Source organism: Ricinus communis, chromosome 1 (assembly GCF_019578655.1).
Source record: "Ricinus communis isolate WT05 ecotype wild-type chromosome 1, ASM1957865v1, whole genome shotgun sequence".
NCBI classification, from domain to species: Eukaryota; Viridiplantae; Streptophyta; class Magnoliopsida; order Malpighiales; family Euphorbiaceae; genus Ricinus; species Ricinus communis.
Window position 1 is genome coordinate 7734011 of NC_063256.1, and position 23671 is coordinate 7757681.

The window sequence follows — 23671 nt, forward strand, 5'->3', positions numbered from 1 at the left end:
CTGTACAAATCGAGTGAAGCACAGCGTGCATGACTGAGGTGAACCCGTTGTTTATCTTATAAATGCCGTGGTCCAACCAATATTTTGTATTTCCTTCATAACAGAAGATTGAATAATTGTCCATTAAACTCCGCGCTAGTTGCCTGATAGTTGAAACTAATGGCAGGAGTGAGTTTACAGAGATGCTTGATACTGTTGTAGCTGAAGTTTTACACGGAAAATCCTATTCTAGTACCACCTTGCTTGTCCTAGGTTTAAACCAAGTCTTTTAAGGTCATTCAATTGGATCTTGTTTCCTTGCTTAATCAGTGTTCCTACAACACCTGTTGTCTGTGAATAGTTTTCCTGTAAGATAAATGGGTGGAGTGACGTGACAACCTATCAAGAAACAAAACACTATAATCTTTCCAAGATCCATTTTCAGGCATCATGTATATACAAGTGATTGTTGGGTGCTGCCAATAAATTTGGTATCTTTGGTTAACAAGATGGCAGGTAAGCCATGTGCTGTTGGTAAGAAGAGTGGGGAAAACGTTCAAATGCCATATCAATTAGGTTTTACATCTTTTGGTCTTCAAGAAAATTGCTTTGTTAACCAATATTTACATACAACACATTCCATTTATGTCAACCAACACCAACACCTCTCACAAAAAAAGGCTATACAATTTTTTTGTAACTCGAGCAACGTACCAAAGAGCGCAACATCCACCCGCACACCCTTTCTAAAATACCCTAAAGGAGAGAAAAGAGGCTGATTTATAAGAAGACCTGCAAATGAAATTATTAAATCTAAATCTAACATCAAAGGTGAAGTATCTAGACACCCATGAATGCCCGACACTGGAATTCCCAGTGCTCCTTTGCCTGTCGAATTCTCTCAACTCTTTCTGACTGCAGCCGCTGCTCCCAATATTCAGGGCAACTGTTCAGAATACAAAAATGAATGAATGAAGAGAGTTAGAAACTAGTAAGAGGTGCAATATTTCACAAGTACTCCTATTTCATTTTCTTTTGAACTTTTTGATTTATGCTCTCTTCCCAACCTCACATGCTTCTCAGGGATAAAGAATTACCTTCGACTTAGTAAAATATTAAGCTCTTCCAAGTGTACAGCACCTTCATTAACTCCAGCCTACAATCAGAGGTGGAAAAGAATTACTATAACTGAAGAGGCAATAGTTGCAAAGGATTCCTAACATGCATATATATGATAATTCATAATTCAATATTTCTTTGAAGGTGATGAAGTTGTCAGGTTTAAAAAACCTTGCTTCATAGGATTAATTGTACCTGGGTTGCCAGCCATTTAGTAATTAATAGCACTCATAGGAGAAAAAGAATTTATAATGATGATAATAACTAACCTCCCGGCACAAAGGGCATTTTTCTTTAGGCTCTGCTGCCCTTAGTCCGTCAACAATAGTTACTGAAGCAGCAGAGCAAGCACACATATAGCAGAATATATGGCCACATGTCAGAGAAACTGGGTCGAATACTGTATCCTGTCACCAACAAATAAAATAAAGCATTTAAGGCCCTATCGAAGAAACATGGCAATATACAAGTGTTCCACTGTTGAAATCATTCTTCTTATTTTATTAAACAAGACAGCTTATGTTGGATCCTGTATGCAGCACGGTCTGCAAATTGACCAAGCATATTAAGAGAAAGATCATATCTTAGAAAAACGAAATCTAGGGACTCACCAAGCATATTGAACAAGTCAAATCTATATCAAGCTTGACGGAATCAAAGAGCTCACAGGAAAGTGATGGTTTGTCATCATCATCAAATGTCAGGGAGCACCCGTCGAACAAGGCAGGAACCTTCGTCCTTGACTTGATCTTTGTTTCCCTTAAATTGATGTGGAAAGCCATAAGCTCACAGAGCCATGGGGATTGAAGAATCTCAATATGCATACTTTGTGCTTGTGACCTAAAGGCCTGTCCTTGGTTGGAGTAATGAATCTGTAACCAAAGAAAAAGGCGATTTTTTTAGCACACAACAGTTAATTAGAAAAACAGAACATGTCATTGTTCAACGTTATTCTTTCTAGTTCATAAAGCTGAGCATACCTTATCATATTTCTTAAGAATTTTCCGAACTGCAATGGAATTTATGAGTGCATAGGTGACCAGATCCTTGCCTTCTTGCATCAAAGCAACATGGTTTCCTTTCAACTTGCCTTTGAACCACATAAAGTATTTCCGAACTCCAGAAGCTAAGTGCAGCTCAAGCAATTTCTGAGCTCGCTCATTAAAGCAGCCCACAATAGCAGACATTTCATTGAGAAGTGAAGGGAAGAAGGTTCCATCGCAAACTACATGCAAATCAAAAACAATAAAAACTGTTCCATTTAATACAAGAAACTGCTTCAAATGTGTCACTCTCAATTACAGAAACAGTACCAACATGACAGAATGATTAGATGTGGGCATTTTTCAATCAATTTTCTCCTAATGCCTACAAATCCAAAAGTCTACGCTTAAAGAGATGGGGAAAAGATATAAAAAGCAAGATAGCAGATTAAGATTTGTAACAAGAATTTGACAAGTAGTCTCCGTCATGGTACCACAATTAGTTTTGTTATGTAATAATAAATTTTTTATTTTTGCTCATCGCAAATTGGAAGTTGAAAAGAAATGGAATTATCATCGTTATTAAGAGAGTTGACGGAATAAAACCAAGAAATCCTATATCATCCAATCCAGATGAGAAACTCTGCAACATTTCAAAAAGAAGTCCTTCATTATTCAAGAAGAAATGGAATTTCAGGATCAGTTACAAGCAGAAATCTGCAGAAGAGAACTTCACTTTCTTTGGTCTAATCAAACAACCGGAAGAAAAGAAAAAAAGAAAAAGAAAAAGGCATCAAAATGAAAATGATCATAAAATTAACATGCTGCAAGTCCAATACCTGGGCAATGATGAGGACAGTGCTGTACATGAGCAGAAGGGGATCCATTATTATCAAGTTGCTGATGGGATTCTAAGTCTTTCCTACATTTCTTTAGAATCTTTTTAAGTTTCTTGAAACCAAGTCCAGGTAATTCTTTTTCTTGGTTTTGCATATACTCCTGATATGTCTTGCAGAATTTCATCTTCTCATAGAATTAAAGAAACCAACCACCACTCGCACACTTTATCTTCGCAGTCGCTTCTCTTAAAATAAATCAAGAATTCAAAGAATTATAAAAGAACAGCAGCAGGATTTAAAGAATATGATTCTCTAGTTTCTATCTGATGGAGGATTTATCATATGTGGATATTAACCGTTTTGGGAAAGATTAAGGAGTATATATACATATATATATAACAAATATCCAGAAAAGAACTTTGGCTGCAGAAGAAACAGTCAAATATCTCGGAAATTTCTCCCACGTTATATCCGATGGCGATATCCATCATTCTTTTTTCTTTTTGTTTGTCCAATTTCCTAATGGGTAGAGTAAATTAGTAGCTAATGGATCTTGAAGCTTTATGTTTTTATGTATTTTGTTTGTCTTCCACTGAATTTCCTAGTCAAAATGTCTAAACTTTGCCACTCAATTACTTACCCCCACTACTTTTGCTTTTTTCTGAACCATTCTTCGTACAAGAGTTCAAAGCAACAAAAATTAACTTTTTGTACAAGAGAACATCCTTATGTAATCTTCGTCCTAAGAGTATATATGAAATTTTTAAGAGTCGATTATTCTAAGGTTTCTGTGTTTTGTCATATTATAGTAATAATTTTTTAATTTTAAGATTGGTTATAATATAAAAAGATTTATTACTTTTTTTTATCAAATCTTTCATTAGTGGATCATTATTTTATTTTAAAATAAATTAATTTGGAAATATAACAAAATAATATAATAATTTAATGGATTTGCAAGACATAAATATTATAACTAATTACTGAATTAGTATAATATATGATAAAACCAAAGAATATCACTACATTTGCATCATTATAAATGGTGTCACGAAATGTGGTTCTACAGATATGTTTTTCTTTTTCTTTTTCTTAATTGTTGAGCTTTTTGTAAAGTAAAGGAATGTGATCTTCCTTCACGGCTTTAAAGTGATCGTGTGCGGTGATTTTTATCATATCACCTAGCTAAAAGTCATATTCTGAAGCAATAATCATGTGACTGCGGGTCTACAGAGTGATAATGCTTTTCTGAAATCAAAGAATGCTTAAAAAATTTGTGTCAATGGAGACCAATTATTATATGGTTAAATTTACGCCGAATAATTCAATAATAAAAATACATTATTGGTATTATATATAAAAAGATTTGTTGTTTATAAAATCTATTTTATGTAGATTTTGTTTCATTTATTATTTAGTTGAGTAGTTGATTTTTAATTTAGGTTTTTAAAAATCTAAAAGTTTAATAAAAATAAAACAAGAAATTTATATAATTGGTTTCTTTGCATTTTCTCATGTATGCTTGCAACATTAATCATCAACCGTTTGACTATTACCGCCATCATTTTTGCTTCCCCTTCAGATTATCGTTCACTCATCATTAATCAACTTATTAATTCCTAACCATATGATTGTATTATTTCTTCAAAGGAAAATTAGAGGAAATTAATTTCTTTTGAAGTAATGATTATGAATATTATATATGCATGCTTATAATAGACTCTATTATTTTGAAATCATACAGATTTGCTACTGACTTTTAATTAATAAATTATATATAATCATGCATAAATAAAATGTTTCTCTTGTAAGTCTCAATTAAAAAAATTTAAAGAATAGTTTCATTATAAACTATAACAACTTATAATTTACTTAATCTTTTACTATGTTAGAGTAAATCAAGGAGCTCTTTAGCTAGACAAAATTCAAGCAGCACATCTCGCCATAATACACGACTATGATTAGCCCGCTATTTGCTTAGGTTATAGACAGTCGAACCCACGACATTCAACTCTATAAATATTTTTTTAGATCTTATTTGTCAAATAATACAATTTTAATATTTTAAACACTTTATCTAAATATATTTTTAAAAGTATTAACTTAAGTATGAAAGTGATTTTTCGTATACATTCTTGATTGCTCTAACTTATTTTTATTGCATTATCAGCATGCATCATAAAAAATTTCCCACAAAAGAAAAGGCAAAAGTGGAACCCATAATGAAATAAATATTTGACGGTCGAAAATAGAAGTGGGTGTAGAACCATCAAATAAATGAGATTAGATGTAGTCCAGTTGTAAGGCACGAAAGAGACACAAATCTAGCAAAGCAATGGCCCACAGATCTATCCATCATTCTTAATTGTTAACAAAAACATCATGAGTTCAGTACTCCTCTATATTAATGAATAATATACAACCTTTCGAAAGTCCAAACACGAAACGTGTAGGTTTCTTTTACCTCTTTCATGTTCACTTTAAACTGGATAATTCTTATCCATATATATAATAATTAATATAAATTTAAGGTATTCATTAAAGTAGTCAAATTAAACATAAAATGCAATCACATGAAGGTTTTTGTCATCCCATTCATTTTTTTTTATGACACAATACTAAAATCTTAATTTAAAAATTAATAAATATATATAATTTATTTATCAATTTAATATATAAATAAAAATATATAATTTGAATTAATTTAGATCATCGGGTGAACGAATGAAAATCTGAAATCTAATTGATTGTCGTCAGAATTACTTGCTTGTCGTTTAAGAAAATACACGTTCTACGTTTTCAAACTATGGACACGATGGTGATTCATAGTTCAAACTTTCGCTTAGCCTTATAAAAAAATTCCTATTATGCTTATCCTTATGAGGCACTGTGCAACTAAACAGTTTTCGACACTTATTATATAGCATCTAATATATACATAAAACTCATTATTTGATATATAATTATGAATAAATAATATTTAATTAATTAAATAAAATTAAAAGAGAGACTAGAATGTATAAATTTTAAAAGAATATTATTGACTATATCATTTAATTTATTGGTTTGAAATACTAAAATCTTATTAAGAGATTTTTTTTTAATTGCTGGACGGCTTTGAATTAAATATTTAAATAATAGTAAGAGATGAGGAGTAGAATTAATTAGCTCTTTAAAATATTATTTATTTATTTTTAAATAAAATATGTAAGTCATAAAAAGATCTACAACGTATAATCTGAAAAAAAAAATGTGTAAGACTGCATAAAAAATATCTATAATGTAATATGTGTCGGTGATGAGATGAACCCAGTGGAGGTATTTGTTCTGCTTCAATTGTTTGGCCGCCAATGGTATTAATAAACGGAGATAATAGGCACGAAACCTTTTGCAACCATGTATCTGGTCGATTGTAATAATAAAGGCAAATCAAATTTTAACTTTTTCTTCTTTTAGTCTTCAGCCAGGTCCATAGCTATTAGTTGAAGCTTGCTTTCTTCCTTTTCCTTTTTGATGATCGATGGTGCATACCATGATGAACTCGCCATTGTTATTTTTAATAGTAATCTTACAACAATGGTGTTAGCGAAAATGGGTCATGTCACGTCTGTCCATTCTTCTTCTTTCTGCTATTATTATTTCTGATTTTCTTTTGAATGGTTATTGGGTGGTTGAGAATCCATTCCATAAAGTGTATAATGGCCTTTTGCGTCAACACTGAAAAGAAAAAAGAAAGAAAAAATATCGGCAGTGTTATCATTTTCTAATGGACTTTTAAGGAAAGCATATAAAATTAACAGAGTGAGTGGAGGAGCCACTGGCCATGGCCATCTCCCAGTTCATCAATTTAAGAATCCTATTTCTATTATTCCTTCATATCTGTATTTTGACTTATTGGACAGTGAAAGTGAAAACCAACCATCCACTTAATTTTCCTAATCTATAGATAAGATCATCGTGCATTTGTTCAAAATTGATGTTAACTATTGCGAACAACTTTTGAAATCAAAATTTTCAGAAAATTGTTCCCTTTTTGTATCAAGAAAGTGCAGTGGTGGTTTCTTTCTCAATTCTTCGTTGAATTGGGGCTCAACAGATAGCATATATAGTAATTGGCAATAGGCACAATTTAAGGTAGATTCTCCCATTTGCCTCAAATCGTTTATGCTCTGAAGTAATCGAATTGCTTGTCCAATAATGAACTCCCCACTTGCCATAAAGTTGATACCAAATCGAAACACCCAGACGAACCACAATTTCCCAGCTTTGGTATTTACATCCCCGTCGGTCTTTCTTCAATTCTGTGGGCTATGCCTCTTTTTAGAAAAACTGCTTGGTTGACAAACATAAACACCACGACAAAAGTATTAATAATTTAGTTTTATCTACAAATATGTTTTAAAATATGGTGAAGTCTGATGGGGGAACTGCAAGTGAGACTCAACTTGCTGTTACTTTTTTTTTGTTTCTTCTTTTTTTAAATAAAAAAGGAGGCTAATCTAGGGAAGGACACCCCAGCCCGACATTATCCCAGAACATCAGCTGAGTAAGGCTCAACTTTGCTTTTTGAAGCAGGAGAAGTGCTGCTCAGCTCTTTCTGTAAGGAAGAAGACAGCACCTCCTTCCTTCTTTACTTGCCTTGTACATGCGTAACACATGATGTGTTTCTTTTTCCCCTTCGTTACTATCAAGCTATGCTTACTTAATATTTTCTTTCAATTTAATTTATAACTATATCTTACAAATATAATCTATTAAGCTCTCATGACATATATAAATTACAATTCAAGTTTCATCCCTTTGTTATTAAAATTATAAGTTTTAGACACCCAAACTTGGTTAATAATCGACTATAATGTATACTACTTGTATTTATTTATATCGTGTATAATAAGTTAATACATTAATACAGTTAACTACCATGATTTTGTGCTTTAAATGAGTTAAAGCAAGTAAATTTATTTACATCTTAATGCTATATTTGGTTAAAATCTATTAAAAATTTTATTTTATTTAAAAAAAAATATGTAAAAGAAAGTATAATGAAAATGAGAAAGTTAAAAGAGATGTTTTGACATTGTGGAATATATTAGTAAATTAATGTAGAATTCATTTAAATTTTTTACTTATTATGTTAAAATTTAGTTTAATTATAATTAATTCAATACAAATTTGATTACGTAGAATTCTAAATTAATTTTCATTTCATTCAAAGCACACAAAATTTAAATTTATAAATAAATTTTATATTTTTTATTAATTTCAACCGATTACAATGTAAGTCATTATTTCAAAAAATTATAAATCTTATTCTACTTGAATATTTACTTTGACAACAAAGTAAAAAAATAAAAAAATAGAAAATCGGGCTTTCCTTTATGTGTTTGAGATCTCACCATGTTGCTTGTCATATAGGTTTTGTGTTTCTCTTTTAGATAAATGGGATTATTTTAATTTCTCATACACCATTCTTTTATTTTAAAAGTATTATATTACTTACTAATTGAGTGTATTTCTTTCTTTTCTGAAATTATTCTATATGCAATTGGAATTTCTTTTAATGCGTAAAATTTTAAAAATACAAGCAACATTATTCGTTAGTTCAATGATTACTGCTTAATAATAAATATTGGGTTCAGTTAATAATAATGAAGAATTTATTCAGAGAAATTTTATTAAGAAAGTTATCATCTAGAAACCGTACCAACGGACCTCTAAATCGACGGTATTAAAGCCATTTCAATTTTGAATTCAGTCATCATCCGAGGGTTTGTAGAAAAACCCGTTGGATCTACACAGGAAAGACAGCCTACATTGGACAAAGCTCTTTCTTTTTGGGGCCGCTGGAAAGATAGCTAAGCTAAATATTAGCTTCTGAAAAGGGCTTTGCTGCTCAGAAGTGTAATGGGCCACGGTTCATTTCTATGCTTCAAAATGGAACTATAGTCTAACAAAAGGAGGTGATAATGTGGAAAATTACACTGCTAAATCACGGGTTAATACAAGATAAAAGGAAAATTTGCTGCATTGTTGCAGACTAATCGGGTCGTCTGGACCCTTGACCCGAGATCAAGATTGAGAGAAAGGTGGCTTTCCTCAACAATCAAATGGCTGATTGAGTTTGGATATCACTCTTCAATTTGACTTTGATCATTTCCTTCTCACAATAATAACTGCCTCACATCGCGACAACACAACAATCGGTTTTTCTCATACCTGCTAGTTGCTATAAACCGGGCGGTAAGATTCGGTATGAGCCAGACTGGCAGAAATAACAAAATAAATCTAACAAAACGACAACGTCTCTTCCCAGCAGAAGCAGTAGCAGTATTTTAATTTTTAACTTCCTTTTCAAGATGCGCAGCAAATCACGATCATAAAATCATAATCCATACGCGAATATAATACTTTCTATCTTCCTGTATTCTTCTGGTCCCTTCCCTTCTTCTGCTTGAAAACCATCCCTTCCAAACTAAAATTCCTAATCAAAGTTTTAGTTCTCCGATTTCAGATTGAAAAATGGCAACCGCAGAGAAACAAGTGATGATAGTTGGAATCGATGACAGCGAGCATAGCGTGTACGCTTTGGAGTGGACGCTCGATCATTTCTTCGTTCCTTTTGGCCCTAGTTCTCCTTTTAAGCTCGTTGTCGTTCACTCTAAACCTACTCCCGCCTCCGCCGTTGGTCTCGCTGGACCTGGTATTTTCTCATTCAAATATTTGTCATTTTTTATTTTGTTTCTTTAAAAAATAGAATAATTAATTTCTAATTGCGATTTATTTTTATTTAGGAGCTGCTGAGGTTTTGCCCTATGTGGATGCTGATTTAAAGAGGATAGCTGCTAGAGTTGTTGAGAAAGCTAAGGAGAAGTGCACCAGTAAATCGGTGATTATTTTTCACTGCTTGCTTTAGTAACCATTTTTTCATATCTTCTTCTTCTTTTTTAATTAATTTACGTTTCTGGTTGACTCGACTTTTCACCTGGAACTGAATTTATATATGTTTTATTTGGAAATCAATCAAAAAACTGTTCTCCTGACTGTCAGTTATACACACACTGCAGGTGAATGATGTAGTATATGAAGTGGTCGAAGGTGATGCTAGGAATGTTCTTTGTGAGGCTGTAGAAAAACACCATGCTTCAATACTGGTTGTGGGTAGTCATGGCTATGGAGCCATTAAAAGGTATATACGTCTATTGTCTATTCAGGAGAATCTCTTGCCTACTTTTATGCACCCATTACTACTGGATGTGCGACATAAATCAATTAATTACATTAAATAGGATACTTATCGTCCAATATGTGTAATTCATCCACCGATTTGGCCTAACACACCCAGTGAAATCCACAGACAACATACTGGAACTTCCAAACCAAAGAAAAAGATTCCCTTTTTATGTTATTTTTATTTTATTTTAATATAATTCAATATTCTAATTTTAATATTCAGTGTTTTTACATATTTACAGAAGGGATTATATTAATTTTTTTGATTAATTAGTGTGATTGGATGTTGAAATTCTAGAGATCTGGATCCCGTATGTATACTTTCATAACAGAGGGAAGAAAAAAAAAGTTTGATATATATATTGAGAGAGGCAGCTTACTATGTGAATCAGTCTCAAATTAACTGTGCAGTAAACATTGCACGAGGCTTCTCAGAATTCCAGTCTCGCCCTGTTACCACATGCTTGCATACTGTCTTAAATAAATGCCTCTAAAGTCTGAGGATGCTTGTTAACTTCAGGTCTCTCTTCTTATTTGCAGGGCGGTTCTAGGTAGCGTGAGTGACTATTGTTCACACCATGCTCATTGCAGTGTGATGATTGTGAAGAGGCCTAAGATCAAACACTGAGAAACCTCATATGCTCCTATGATAGTAATTGCATCATTTACTCGTGTTTAATGAAAATAATTGTGCACCTTGTCAATGCCACAGATTCATGTATTTCTGCGGACCATCTTGTTTAATATGTATTTGGTGTTTGCTGTCTCCTTACTTTTAATTTATAATCATAAACGGGTTGATTAACCCCAATCTTCATGTTATTTTGGTCATTTTTGTGGGTGGCTAACATAATCTGTCAATTTCTCTGTGAAGTTCTTGCTCTAGTGTATGGACAAGAGGTAAAATACTTGTCTTAAGCCGAAGCTTGAAAAGAGATATAGGTTTAATGTGATGAACGAGTCGAGTACGGACGAAGCCTCGATATAGAGAAAAAAAAAAAAACAGAAAATTATATATGGATTTGAACTTGCACCTCCCAATAATACAAGAAATAACAACAGATGCTGACTGTAGGATCCTTCCTGATAGAAAGCGTAAAGTTATCTTATCTGCCTCATCCGTTTCCTACGAGAGAATGGATCCAAAAGCCACAAGAAGGAACGAGTCTTATGCATGTTTGTCTGCAACGAAACACTTTTATTTAATTTCTCTTCAGTTCGGACTTAGACATGTTGAAAGTGCCAGTTGGATCGACTTGAAAGAATTTTACGTAATGTATCTAAGCCATATACACTTTACATAATGAATAATTATTTAAAAAATATATTTGTTATCTACCTGGTGAATAATTATTAATTGACTTAAATAATAAATTAATATATCAGCCAATCTCAAAAGTTTCTTGATAATAAATTTTTTATATATTTTAAACTCTTTATTTTAATAATTTTTTTTATAAAATGAAATTTTAATGAACTATTTACTTTTTAAAAAATTTGGTTTTTGACTCTTTATTTTATATTTAGTAAATAGATTATACATTTTTATATATTTAAGATTCCTATCGTTCAAGGAATATCTTGGGAGCCAACCTGAAAGGTAGTGCCTAATGTAAGGACTTTTTTATATATTTAATTAATTGATATCTATAATTTTTATTTTTATAGTAAAAAATAAAAAAAATAAAAATAAAAACTATTAATATTTATAAAAATAAAAATAGAATAAAATAAAAGATAATATATAAAAAATATATTGGACTTAAATAAAATATTTTATTATTTATATTTAACTGAGGGTTTTTTTTTTTTTTTTTTCTTTTAGTTGTTCTTAGATTTTATGCCATCATCTAGGCTGACACTGTCCTTTGTCATTCTCTGAACGTAATTAAACTTCAGCATTGTAATTCTTGTAAAATATCTTTTGAATTGAAACAGCAGAGATTAAATTATAAAAATTTATTGATGAATGCAAGTTGTAAAAACTCCAAACATGTAATGTGCAAAAAAAGGCCATCAATATGACTTAATTTACAGCGTTAGATCTTCCTCGAGTATTTTGTTTTTGTGTGAAGAATGTAATTCACAGAATGTTTATGTAATTGGTAAAAGAAAATAAAATAAATTAAGAATGTTCATGTGACATCTCAAGAACACGTCAGAATACAGAGGCATAAGATTCTTGAGATAAATATTAATTACCTAATATACACTCGTTCTAGTTTATGTAGGCAATAAGTAACTTTTTAATATAATAAAATTGTTAGTAAATTCTTATTTAAATAAATACTTCATTTTTGTAAACTATATGCTAAAATATTTGGTTCCACATATTTTAGGATTATTTTACAGAATCAATATCCTAATTAAATGTCTTCATAAAAGAATCCTAATTAAATGAAAACTATCTGTTCTTTCTTTTCCATTTTGTTATATATTTATTATAATTTAAGATTTATTATTGCAGTGACTATTAACTCAATGCTCAATAAATACAGAATAGTGGACTTTAGCATTGAGAAATTAACTTAATCCAATTTTATTTTTAGAAAAAGTCTTTCTACATTTATTAGTTTAATAAAAAATATCAAATATAGATCATATGCACACTCACATTTATTCAATTTTTTTGAACTAATTATAAATTTAGTATCTTAATTTTTTACTTTTTCTATTTCAGTATTTAAATAATTTTTTTATTCAATCAAGTATTTGAATATGCTAATTTATATTTATTATGATGTCTCTTAAAAGTTTTACATGTTAAGATAATAATTTAATTCATTTTACATATAAAATGATCTATAATTATCTTTATTCATCATTACTTATAATTTTTTATTTTTTTTTAATTTTTCATCTTTTTTCTATTGTATATCAAATCTTCTTTTAGCACTAAAAAATTTATTGGATTAATTTTTTAAAAAATTTATTCATATTTTTTTAATCTTAAAAATTACTTTTTAAACACTTGATATCTTCATCTTTCTCATTTTATGGTTTTGAGGTGAAAGAATATATTTTATTTGTATTTTGTAAGATGAATGCTTGAAAATAATTTTTTTCAATTTCTATTTAAATGAATAAGAAAAATAAAAAAATTTATTTTATTTTTAATCTTTTAAGAAACAAATGAGTCTAAAAAAATAGTGTTGAAAATGAATAAAAATAAAAAATAAAAAATAAAATAAATATAATATTATTTTAAATAAAAATATTTAAATTAAATTCACTATTAAAAATGAATTAAATAAATATTTTAATATATAAAACCGGTAATATATTAAACATTTTTAAAAATTTAAAAAATTAATTAAAATGAATTAGACATCAAAATAGATAAATACATAAAATTAAAATACTAAATTTATAATTTCTTTTTAATGGCTAGCATTTTGTATTAATTTTAACAAGAAATATATTGAAAAATATAAAATTGATAATAATATTTTTGTATCAAACATCTAACGGTGGTTATTAAAATTAATTGTTAAAAGGAAAAAAAAAGAAAGAAGAAAAGGGTAAAATCCAAGACAGTCCACGAAAGGTCCTAACCACGTAATCCGACAGGTCGGAGAGAGAAACAAAACGGAAAGGGGTGAAGATAGATAGACTTCTGTACCCACATTTACAACAATATCAGACCCAATTTTTCATTTTTCTCTTTTGCAAGAAAAAGCTTTCAGATTTGTTGCCTTTATTGCAATTTCTAATTATCTTTTATGGGTTTCTCTTTTTTCTTCTTGTCTTAAATTTGTTTTTAATTGGTAGAAACTGGGAAAGAAAGAGGAAGATGGGTCCAACAAACACGACTGCTGATCCTCATCCTCCACCTCCTCCTCATCATCATCGTCATCAACATTTTCGTCCTCCTCAGCTGATGAACGGCGATCATCACCGTGATGGCGCCGATGAGGATGAGCCATCATCTTCTGGGATTTCGTGCTCGATTTGTCTCGATACGGTTTTGGATAACGGGGGCAGATCCAGAGCTAAGCTCCAATGTGGTCATGAATTCCATCTGGGTAATCTTGATTTTGGTTTTAATTTTCATATGTTAATTTATTATATTTTATTTTATTTTGGATAAATTTTATGCTGTAAGTTCTTTGAGTTTTAATTATTTGCGTTGACCCTGTCAAAGGATTGTTTTATTTGCATGCAGGTCTTCTCAATTAAGTTTTAAGCTAGAGGAGATTTAACGAATTCTATGCTTTATTTTGGGTTATAATTTTGTTAGTTTTGAATATCAATTATGTTTTAATTTGCTGTTCTATGTCCTCTATTTCTAAAGAGGGTAAAAGACATGTACTTATGGGTATTTACTTGATAGCGTGTATTATTTAAAAGAGCACAATGTGACATGTATGGTCATTGTTATATTTTACTGTTTCCACTATGCAGATTGTATTGGTTCAGCATTTAATATGAAAGGAGCAATGCAATGCCCAAATTGCAGAAAAGTTGAGAAAGGCCAATGGCTCTATGCAAATGGCTCCAATCGTATGTTACCTGAGATGAGCATGGATGACTGGATTCCTGAGGAGGACTTCTATGACCTAAGTTATTCTGAAATGGTATAATGCTGTTGCTTTCTCTTTGTTTATCTTCAGTGTTCTTACAGCTAGTTATTTTGAAACACATAATTCAGCTTGTGCAATTTGATAAAGGCATGAATTTTGCTATGGCATCATTTCTTTTCATTATGGTCGTGCACAGCTGCTGTTAAAACTGTAATGCGTTTTCTTGATGAGGCAGAATATTAATCTGATCCATGCATCTTGGAAAATGACTTGTATCTAGTTCTAGAAGCTAAAATTTTGAAATCTAAAAGGCGCCAGAAGGAAATTTAACTCTCTCGCGGAATTTAGTAACTTGTAAGAATGTAAACTTTTGTAAAAACATTTATCCTAATATAGAGGAGGCTGTTAATGCGTACACATAGGGAGTAGAAAGAAGAAGTGGGGAGCACTCATCGGCCTGATCTTTTACACCTTTATGGTCAGAGAGCTATTATTATTTTCTATTTTATGTTTGCATCTCTTTATTCTAGTAATGTCTTTCCCAATTCCTAAGCCAGATATGTGAGTTCTACTTATTAGTGCATTGTTTCTTATGTTTGTGTTTATATAAGGCTGTAATATACTGAGATCATTAATCATTGAGTATTAGAACAAATATGTATCTGATATTGAGTCTGTTCGAAAGTGGATGTGTTATTTGCAATTTGTGCATCTAATTGAAATGCGATTATCAAGTGGGATGATGACTGCCTAACCACATTTCCTGTTGGTGATATAAACGTTTTTGAACAATGAGATGCTGAGTTATCTGGAGGACATCTGTTTTATTGTTTATGAACGGGGATAATTCTATCTTTGCTATGCTTGTATGTATTCTTTGAAGAACTGGTAAATAATTAAAGCAGGTATAGCTTCTAAATTGGGCTAAGAAGGTTGCTCCAGGCCTATGTTCTAGATCCTTTGCCGAATATAAGTGAAATAAATTTGGTGATTCTTGTGAACTTTTGAATGGTAATGCAGCTTGATTTTGAACTGCCTGGGTTGTAAACCTGCTGTCACTACACTCAACTCCACTTAGATTTTTGCATGAGCTTCTTAGTAACAAAGTTTGTTGATTTTGCTCTTAGTTCTATGGTGCATCTTTGTTAAGGAATCATAATTTTCATTTTTCAGCCCTTGGATGTTAGCTATTGGCTTGATATTCTGGTTTATCACTATTTCATAGGTGATATGTTTGTCAAGTATTGGCTTAAATTGTACATTTGTTGGGTTGTATGAGGTAGACTTGAGGCTTTCATATTATTATCACAGAAGAAAACAAGATCTAATAAGCAGATGATAGAAATTTGACTGTGGGTTTGGCTCTTCTTTTATTTGAAGGAAGTTGTTAATTATACCAAAATAGACTTTTATGGTTTTTGTTTTATGTATATTGTCTCAACAATTTTTTCTTGTTTATTTCAGCCATATAGAGTTCACTGGTGTCCCTTTGGTGAATTGGCACGAGTTGGTTCATCTTTTGGGTAAGCAAGTCTAATTTCTGTGTTACTCATTATTCGTCATATTCATCCTGCTTGTCTTGTGTTGCAATTTCTTTCTTCCCTACTGAGCCTGCATGTCCATTAAGGCTAAGTTTTCTCTCATCATGTGCTCAGATTTGGGCTACTCATATTTTCCTCTAAGGCAAATGAGAATAATGACTTATAGTGGAGATGCGGGTGTAAGCTGGATTTATAATAGAAAATTTTCTAGATTGGATTTGTTTTATTCCATGGTTAATTTTGCTTTAAATTTTGGCATCTGTTAATCTATTGCTTATGCTTTCTTGTGTAAGGTCTGTTCCTCTTTGGACATGGCCAAGTTGACAGTCACAATAATAGGAAGCTGGAAGGCATTTAATTACCTTGAGATGTTCTTTACCTATGTTCCTATTATTTTTCCCCCTCAAAAACATTGGGCAGTTCTGTTTTTATAGCATAAATATTGCTTTGCTGATGAATTGGTGCTTTATGTATTCCAGGGAAGTGGAATCTCCATCAACCACCTGTAAGTGTCTTATTATTAATATTCTGATTACTATTGGTACCTAAATGATAGTGTAAGATGGATGATTTTTCTTCATATTTTAGATCATGACTTAAGGGGACACCATTCAGTATATGCTGAACATACTGCTGCATCATCAGTGGCTCATTCATATGTTGCATATGTTGGACCAATTCCTCCGAACCCATCAAGATCTAATGATGGTATTGATGATCCTAACTTCAATCATCACTGGAATGGTCTATCTGGACGCCATGAAATCTTTAGTACCCATGCTTTTCCTGCCATTAACATCCAATACCATAATTGGGGCCGCCGTTCGCCTCCTTTCTCTGTATCCAGTAGCCATATAAATGGTGTCGATCCAGCTTCTGTTCCTATGACATTCAGATCCTCTGTTGGTGAATCAGATACAAGGACAAGATCCACGTCCTTTCCGCATCCAATTGTGTTTGGTCATGGGTAAGCACTGTGCAGTCTTAAATAATCTCTGTTTGTCTTGCACATACCAAGGATTGACATAAAGTTGGATTTTCATCCTTGGTACTGGTGGTTTTGAATTGGATGGTAATTTTCTTTAAATGTCATTGCACTTGGTTTTCCACTTATGTGCCTGCAGTTCATGAGATGATGGTTATTTATGCTCTTACTTTTGAGAAATACATGTTTGCATCATTAGTAGTCCCACTGGTTATTTTATATCTTCAATTGCACAACATTTTCAATGCTGTTACATGATTTGTTACAGATAACATAGAATACTTTGTTTCGGCCAGTCCATTTGCTGTTAACAATGAGAAGAGTGTCATCTATGGTGCTGGGCTTTCATCATATGAGCCATCAACTACATAATGCTAATGAATTTGTTTCTGATTTTTACAGGTCTGGTCCTACAGCTGGCAGCTCATTTGTCTCTTCAATCTTTCCTCGCCATCCTGGCAGCGGTGCTCGGACCAATGAAAGGATCCAGATTTCTCATGCTTTCCATCGTCAACAATCAAGCAGTCCACCCGGCGTTCCTTCACCTATAATTCATGGCATCAGGAGATTTGATGGTCCAAGGGGCTTGCCAACAGTGGTTCCAGCACCCCCACAACATGATCATAGTGGTGGCTTCTTAATCATTCCTCCAAGTTCATCTAGCCAGAATTCACAAGAAGCAGAAAATCCTTTGCCAAATCATTTTCATGCACGGGAAAGAGAGCGTTTGCCTCATTTCCAGCATGCGTCTTTTCATCAGAATACTGGTGGTGGACCCAATCCTGGCAACAGATCTAGCAGCTTTTGGCATAGGCACTCATCTTAAGAGGATCTGATATTGAGTGCAATTGCAAAAGCTTGTCAATGAAACTTATCCCATTTTGGAAACATTTATGTGGTTTATTGCGATTGAAATGACTAAAAACTGAAAGTTATGTATCGCAATATGCTGGTCCAAAATTTTGTAAATTTGATCGCACTTTACTATCTTGTGGCTTTTGGAACTGTATAAAGTTACTTTCTCAACCCTGGATGAGAAGATTTTCTTTCTTTAATCAATTAAACTGAACTTTCATTTAAATCAGCCAACAACTTGGAATGCCAGAATTTGAAGTAGAGGAACTAGAAGCAGAGTTCAAAAGAAAAATAATATTAATATTGTTGCAATAATTTCAATCTCTAAAGGATAAATGATAACTTGGAGCTCAGATGCTCTTCTTTTTATGGGCAAAGTTCCTTTCCAATATATGACCATTGAGATCTCATGGACTGGATGTTCCTTTATATAGCTGCTCAAAATGGTTAAAGATGGGAGACACTACTGGCTGGACGCATCTCTAAAAAGAAAGAAAAGAGTTGAAATGCAAGCTCCATTTCCACCCATCTTTTAACTACTTGTATTATTATTAGCTTAGTATTTTAACAGGAAAACAAATGTAGACTTACAACTGAAAGCCACTCTAAAAGAAACCGCATTGTTTGTGCATTTACATGAAGCATTAAACCGTTGCAAGCCGTGACTCTGAGGAAGACTCGCCAATTCCATCTGAGCCGACCTTTCCTCCTTTCAAAAAGTGGGAGTACCAATGTGCAGATTGCTTGGGTTGTCTTTTCCAGTGCGGGTCATTATAATCAACGAAATACAGGCCGAAGCTTGATCCATAGCCATCCAGTAACTCATATAAATCCAAGAAGGACCATACAAAATACCCTCTTGTATTTGATCCATTCCTGCACAACTTTAAGATTGTTCAACAAAGCCAAATCAATGATGAACATATAAGAAGGTTCATTTCATGTATCAGATGATAGTTTCTTCCAGTTAAAAAGATTGTTCAGAATAGAGTTCAAATTAACGAAGACATATTTTTTAAAGAATTGCAAATCGAATTTAAAGCACAGGAGATGGAGACATTCGTCAGAATAAGTTACCGACTTTTAATAAACTATGCAAAACAGTAACAAGGAGGTTAAATAGAACAGCTTTGAACAATAAAATTATACGAAATACAAAACCTGATTGCATCAAGTACACTCCCAATGTATGCTTGCATATATTCCACCCTTATCGTATCTTGCAATGAAGAATTGTGTCGGGTCGTTTGTCCTGACAAAAGTCTTCACCAGTTAGATAAAAGGCAATGGTGTCCAGCATTCACGATCACACAAGAGAAACCAACTATCATAACATAACACAAGTTTTTTTTTATAATGATCACACCAATCAGTGTGAGCATATATATGCACATAAAAAGAGAGGAAAACCATTTTCGTGGATGTAAATAGGAGGATTGCCGTAAGCTTGCTTAATGTACTCCAATAATCCTTCCAGACCCCAAGCCCTTATAGGATACTGAATCAGACAGAAATTGTTAGTAATACAGTGAACTATGGTTACCGGCAGCATCATAAAGAAGAAATGATGGGAATAAATTTTTTTTTACCTCATCTGGTACTAGTATATATGGATGATCTGGGTCAACTGCCAGAATCAGGAAACTGGTGAATTTTCCAGTTCTAAAGAGTAGCAGTGCATAAGCAGTCTAATATTTGTTGGTTAAAGACATACATAAAATACTTGCTGCCATATCCGCATTGAAATCTCTAATTTCCAGTTTCAGACTTTTGGAGTTATCCTGGATGTAAACTGTAGTGTAATGTATCAGCCCGAGGAAGTCGAATGCACCCTTAACCAATTTGGATTCCTGATTGGTTAAGACTGGAAGTCTTGAGCGTGCATTCTTCTTCATTATGTCTGGATAGTCTCCAAACACTAAGGGATTTATAAACCTGAAAGATTAAAAAGAGAAAAAGAGCTAATAACTTTATTGAATCTCCAAACCCATTTCAAAAAGGATTAGCTGCCCTTCGATATAATTGTTGCAAACTTACCAACCATACAAGAAGTCTTTAGCTCTTTGTGTAGCAGTTATATCCTCTGTTGAATTGGTCAAAGGAAGAAACCAAAAGGCATAGAGGGTGACCCCAATAACTCCATGTTGCTTGGCCTGAAAAATAACGTGTTTATTGAAACAGGAGAAATACATTTCCTTGTGAAAATAAGCGCAGACGATGAAGTGGTACCTGATATTTTTGCTTGTATAATCTTACTGTTGATCCATGAGCCACTAATATATGATGAGCTGCCAAATATGGCTCAAAGGTGGAATTGCCCTTGTGGCAGTTGAATCCAAATGGATATGAACATCGTCCAGGCGGCACTATTCCTTTGTCATAGCCTCCCATCGCAAAAATATTGGGCTCGTTTATAGTAGTCCAAGTTGAAACCCTATCACCAAATTCTCTGAAGCACACATCTGCATAATCTGTGAAATCTTTCCTACAATCAGAAATAAACATTTGATAATCTATATTATCTTCTTTTAGTCCTTGATGATGCAGGGAAAGTGACGCCAAGTGCACAGAAACAGATTAAGAACAAGACTTGAGTAGTAGTATACACAATCTTTCTGCTAAGCCATCCTGCATATTCATCTTCAAGTGATTGTGGATGATCAAAATTGTATAACGAAACATGCGCTTCGATACCTAATTCATCGAGATGATTAAAAAAGATCAACTAAAGTGAAAAGAGATAATAAATAATAAAGGAATAGATTGATTTTGGCTGGCATATCTGAAATTTGGAAGTACTTCTACAAGATAAAAAGTGAAACATCTCCCTCAGAGTATTAGAGAACTTCTTTTAGTTCTCACCATGGCTAACAAGTTCATTGATGAGGTTGTTGTAATACTCTAAGCCCTTTGGATTGATAGCTCCTCTCCCCTCTAACCAAAATAATATACAGAAGCTGAAGTACATGATTAAAGAAATCACAAATTTCTCTACAGTTAATTGCATAACATAAGTTGCCACAAGGAAATCGTACTTGGGAGAAGTCTTGACCATGAGATAGAAAATCTATAGGCTTCTAAACCAGTTTCAGCCATGAGTTTGACATCTTCCTGCAAGAATGTCAGAAATCACCCAAATTCCAAGAAAACATGGATTATTATGATTCAAATTACGTAACTTAGCTGCAATTGAATTAATTTTGTCATACTTAACCTTATATTTGTGATAGCCATTAACTCCCATGTGTCCACCTGGAATATTAGTTAGAAAATTAACCACTTAATCATGCATCATCTGATACACCTACTGCCAGTCTACTATATATTGATGATAATGGTAATAGTCTCAAGAGCCCCATTAACAGCACTATAAATTATTAACTAATTAGTGAAGATTAAATAAAGTTAAACAGAAAAAGAGACTTAACTCCCATGGGAAAAGATATCCCAAACGCTAGGACTCCTTCCATCTTCATTTGCTGCTCCTTCCACCTTTCAATAAAAACTAGACCCATTAAACCGTATGGTCTTTATCTTTTGTCAAAAGTGAAAAAAAATCTTGATAGTCTGCTAAATAACCTAAATAAAGCCTAAATAACCTGATAAGCAGAGGTAGCAGCACCAAAAATAAAGTCAGGAGGAAAGTCTTTCCTGCTATATTTATCAACAGAAAACACTGTTGATGCTAAATTAAGCATAAACATTAGCAAGAAACAAAGCCTAAGCATCCTCATTGACAACCTATGAACTGTACTACTAATGCAAAAAGAAGGTATGCTTCTTCTGTTCGGGTAGTTAAAAGGGCCTTTGAAAAGTCTCTCTTTTGAACCAAGTATCTAGAGCGAATCAAATACTGCACCAATCAATTTCTAGCCACGAAAAGAATGACGCAATCTTATCTGGAAGACATTGATATCTTGTAAATTACTGGACTTCATTTAGTGCACAATAAATTGTCAAGAGACAAAGTAGTCCGACTTGTATGCTTTGTATTCAAGCTTTCAGCAAGTATCTGTCACTGTTGGGATTTTTCTGGAAGACACGAAGGATGAGGTTGGCCTTTTCTACATTAATGTCGAAACATTTGTCGATAACTATTTGCTACTTGCTGGAATAAAATTATACGCAAGCCTTGACTGCATTTGCATGGAAGTTCTTTTTCCAATATTTCCTTTATTTGTCTCTTGTTTGCATTCTCTTTTAGGACAGAGACAGACACTCTAATATCATATTCCTCTCGAAATAAAGACAACTCTCACAGTCAAAATTTATTTGGCTAAAATAATATTAATGTGTTATCAAGAATATTATGGTTTGACGTTTTTATATTTAGAAGATTGACTATAAAACTATATAATTTAATTTTTTTTATATTTTACTATCTTATAAATTAATATTTTAAATTTTTATAATTTAGTATTAGTATAATACTCATTTTTAATAATAAAATCATTTATTAAGTGATTTAGCATATAACTAACTATATTGAATTTATGTTTAATGAAATTAACATATATTTTTAAATTTTATTAATTTTTAAAATAAAATTATAATATTTTTAAGAATATTATGATAGTTGATTTGATGGTAAATCACCTATAAAATAATTTTATTATTAAAAATAAATATTATACTAATATTAAATTATAAAAATCTAAAGATATTAATTTATAAAATAGTAAAAATGTAAAAAATTAAACTACAAAATACTTCTTTATCACGAAAAAAACTACAGTCCTCTAAGTGTAAAAATGTCTAACCACAGTATATGTTTTTGTATTTTTCTCTATTAGTTAACTAAATTAATTATATAAAAATATCTTTTAGTTCTTGAGTATAGACTGAAATTTACATATTTAAACTGAAATCAATTGGGTGTTCAGCATAGTTGTTGAAGATACTGGATAGTTGTTCAGTTCTAAACAGTTAAGCTAATGTCTTTAGTATAGTTTTTGAAACTCTTAACAGTTGTAGCTCAAATCTGCTTCAATAATGACTAAATTATCTTTCTTTTTTCTAATTTTAAACTAAAATATTTAAGAAATTAAATTTCGACCCTGTTTCTTTTTAGCATAATTTTTTTTAAATATAAAAAATAAATGCAAAGATGAATAATTCAGAGATATTTTAAAATAAACTATTTTTATATATATTTTCTAATTATTTCACTTAATCTTATATTATTATCATTATTAATATTTTATTCTTTACTGCATCAACTATGTTGTTATAAAAATAAACTTAAAGTAATGATTTTTATATACTAATAATAAGTTATATTATATATAGATTTTTTTTTAAAATAAAATAACAAATACAACCCTTTAATTAAAAGAATTATTAACTATGTTTATACCAGTAATTAAATATATGAACAACAACTAAATATAATTTTCTAAATATAATTATTAATTAACTATTATCTACAATTATGGGCTACTAGCTATCGGCGACAATTTAGCCAAGCAGGCTTTGATGCAAAGCTGTGTATACTGGCTGGCTAGTAGACATGTTTAAACTTCGAGCCGGATTTGAAATTTTCAAAATCTAGGATCAAGTTTGCCTTGACCCGGTCATGTGAATCTCAATTTTTTTACTAAATTTGGCCTATCATAAA

At 31.8% G+C, this 23671-nt stretch overlaps 4 protein-coding genes across 5 annotated transcripts; 2 read left to right on the plus strand and 2 right to left on the minus strand.

The window, feature by feature from the left end:
- Window positions 1-523: 523 nt before the first annotated feature.
- LOC8259852 (probable E3 ubiquitin-protein ligase BAH1-like 1) lies at window positions 524-3576 on the minus strand. Its single transcript, XM_002523021.4, has 6 exons — window positions 2921-3576; window positions 2079-2323; window positions 1710-1970; window positions 1368-1505; window positions 1077-1135; window positions 524-925 (listed from the first exon to the last, which is right to left on the minus strand). The coding sequence occupies exons 1-6, from the start codon at window positions 3102-3104 to the stop codon at window positions 820-822; spliced, it is 993 nt and encodes a 330-aa protein (XP_002523067.1). The 5' UTR covers window positions 3105-3576; the 3' UTR covers window positions 524-819.
- A 5413-nt stretch (window positions 3577-8989) lies between these two features.
- On the plus strand, window positions 8990-10972 carry LOC8259853 (universal stress protein PHOS34). Its single transcript, XM_025158086.2, has 4 exons — window positions 8990-9620; window positions 9712-9806; window positions 9985-10106; window positions 10691-10972. The coding sequence occupies exons 1-4, from the start codon at window positions 9440-9442 to the stop codon at window positions 10776-10778; spliced, it is 486 nt and encodes a 161-aa protein (XP_025013854.1). The 5' UTR covers window positions 8990-9439; the 3' UTR covers window positions 10779-10972.
- Window positions 10973-13702: 2730 nt separating this feature from the next.
- Window positions 13703-18225, plus strand: LOC8259854 (E3 ubiquitin-protein ligase RFI2). Its single transcript, XM_002523023.4, has 6 exons — window positions 13703-14175; window positions 14555-14727; window positions 16138-16196; window positions 16694-16719; window positions 16803-17181; window positions 17602-18225. The coding sequence occupies exons 1-6, from the start codon at window positions 13944-13946 to the stop codon at window positions 18023-18025; spliced, it is 1293 nt and encodes a 430-aa protein (XP_002523069.1). The 5' UTR covers window positions 13703-13943; the 3' UTR covers window positions 18026-18225.
- Window positions 18226-18537: 312 nt separating this feature from the next.
- LOC8259855 (beta-glucosidase 11) lies at window positions 18538-21880 on the minus strand. Of its 2 annotated transcripts, XM_015721755.3 has the most exons (13): window positions 21654-21880; window positions 21483-21546; window positions 21269-21306; window positions 21090-21165; window positions 20917-20988; window positions 20661-20748; window positions 20284-20539; window positions 20092-20207; window positions 19769-19989; window positions 19644-19681; window positions 19465-19552; window positions 19216-19306; window positions 18538-18930 (listed from the first exon to the last, which is right to left on the minus strand). In XM_015721755.3, exons 1-13 carry the CDS (start codon window positions 21786-21788, stop codon window positions 18699-18701), a joined length of 1515 nt encoding a protein of 504 aa, XP_015577241.2. In that variant the 5' UTR covers window positions 21789-21880; the 3' UTR covers window positions 18538-18698. The 2 variants fall into 2 exon arrangements, with proteins under 2 accessions (XP_015577241.2, XP_048230177.1); XM_048374220.1 differs by lacking the exon at window positions 21654-21880 and having other exon boundaries at window positions 20917-21011.
- Window positions 21881-23671: the final 1791 nt, after the last annotated feature.

Bases quoted from the DNA above. Each gene is read 5' to 3' on its own strand.
- LOC8259853 (XM_025158086.2), top strand. From the start codon at position 9,440: ATGGCAACCGCAGAGAAACAAGTGATGATAGTTGGAATCGATGACAGC. The intron at 9,621-9,711 runs GTATTTTCTCAT...ATTTTTATTTAG, and splicing joins CGTTGGTCTCGCTGGACCTG to GAGCTGCTGAGGTTTTGCCC. The intron at 10,107-10,690 runs GTATATACGTCT...TCTTATTTGCAG, and splicing joins GGCTATGGAGCCATTAAAAG to GGCGGTTCTAGGTAGCGTGA.
- LOC8259854 (XM_002523023.4), top strand. From the start codon at position 13,944: ATGGGTCCAACAAACACGACTGCTGATCCTCATCCTCCACCTCCTCCT. The intron at 16,197-16,693 runs GTAAGCAAGTCT...TATGTATTCCAG, and splicing joins CGAGTTGGTTCATCTTTTGG to GGAAGTGGAATCTCCATCAA. The intron at 16,720-16,802 runs GTAAGTGTCTTA...TTCATATTTTAG, and splicing joins GGAATCTCCATCAACCACCT to ATCATGACTTAAGGGGACAC.
- LOC8259852 (XM_002523021.4), bottom strand. From the start codon at position 3,104: ATGAAATTCTGCAAGACATATCAGGAGTATATGCAAAACCAAGAAAAA. The intron at 1,971-2,078 runs GTATGCTCAGCT...CTTTGGTTACAG, and splicing joins TTCTTAAGAAATATGATAAG to ATTCATTACTCCAACCAAGG. The intron at 1,136-1,367 runs GTTAGTTATTAT...CTCTGATTGTAG, and splicing joins AATGCCCTTTGTGCCGGGAG to GCTGGAGTTAATGAAGGTGC.
- LOC8259855 (XM_015721755.3), bottom strand. From the start codon at position 21,788: ATGAGGATGCTTAGGCTTTGTTTCTTGCTAATGTTTATGCTTAATTTA. The intron at 20,208-20,283 runs GTACCACTTCAT...GTTATTTTTCAG, and splicing joins TATACAAGCAAAAATATCAG to GCCAAGCAACATGGAGTTAT. The intron at 19,307-19,464 runs GTTTTCCTCTCT...GACTTTTGTCAG, and splicing joins TATTTACATCCACGAAAATG to GACAAACGACCCGACACAAT.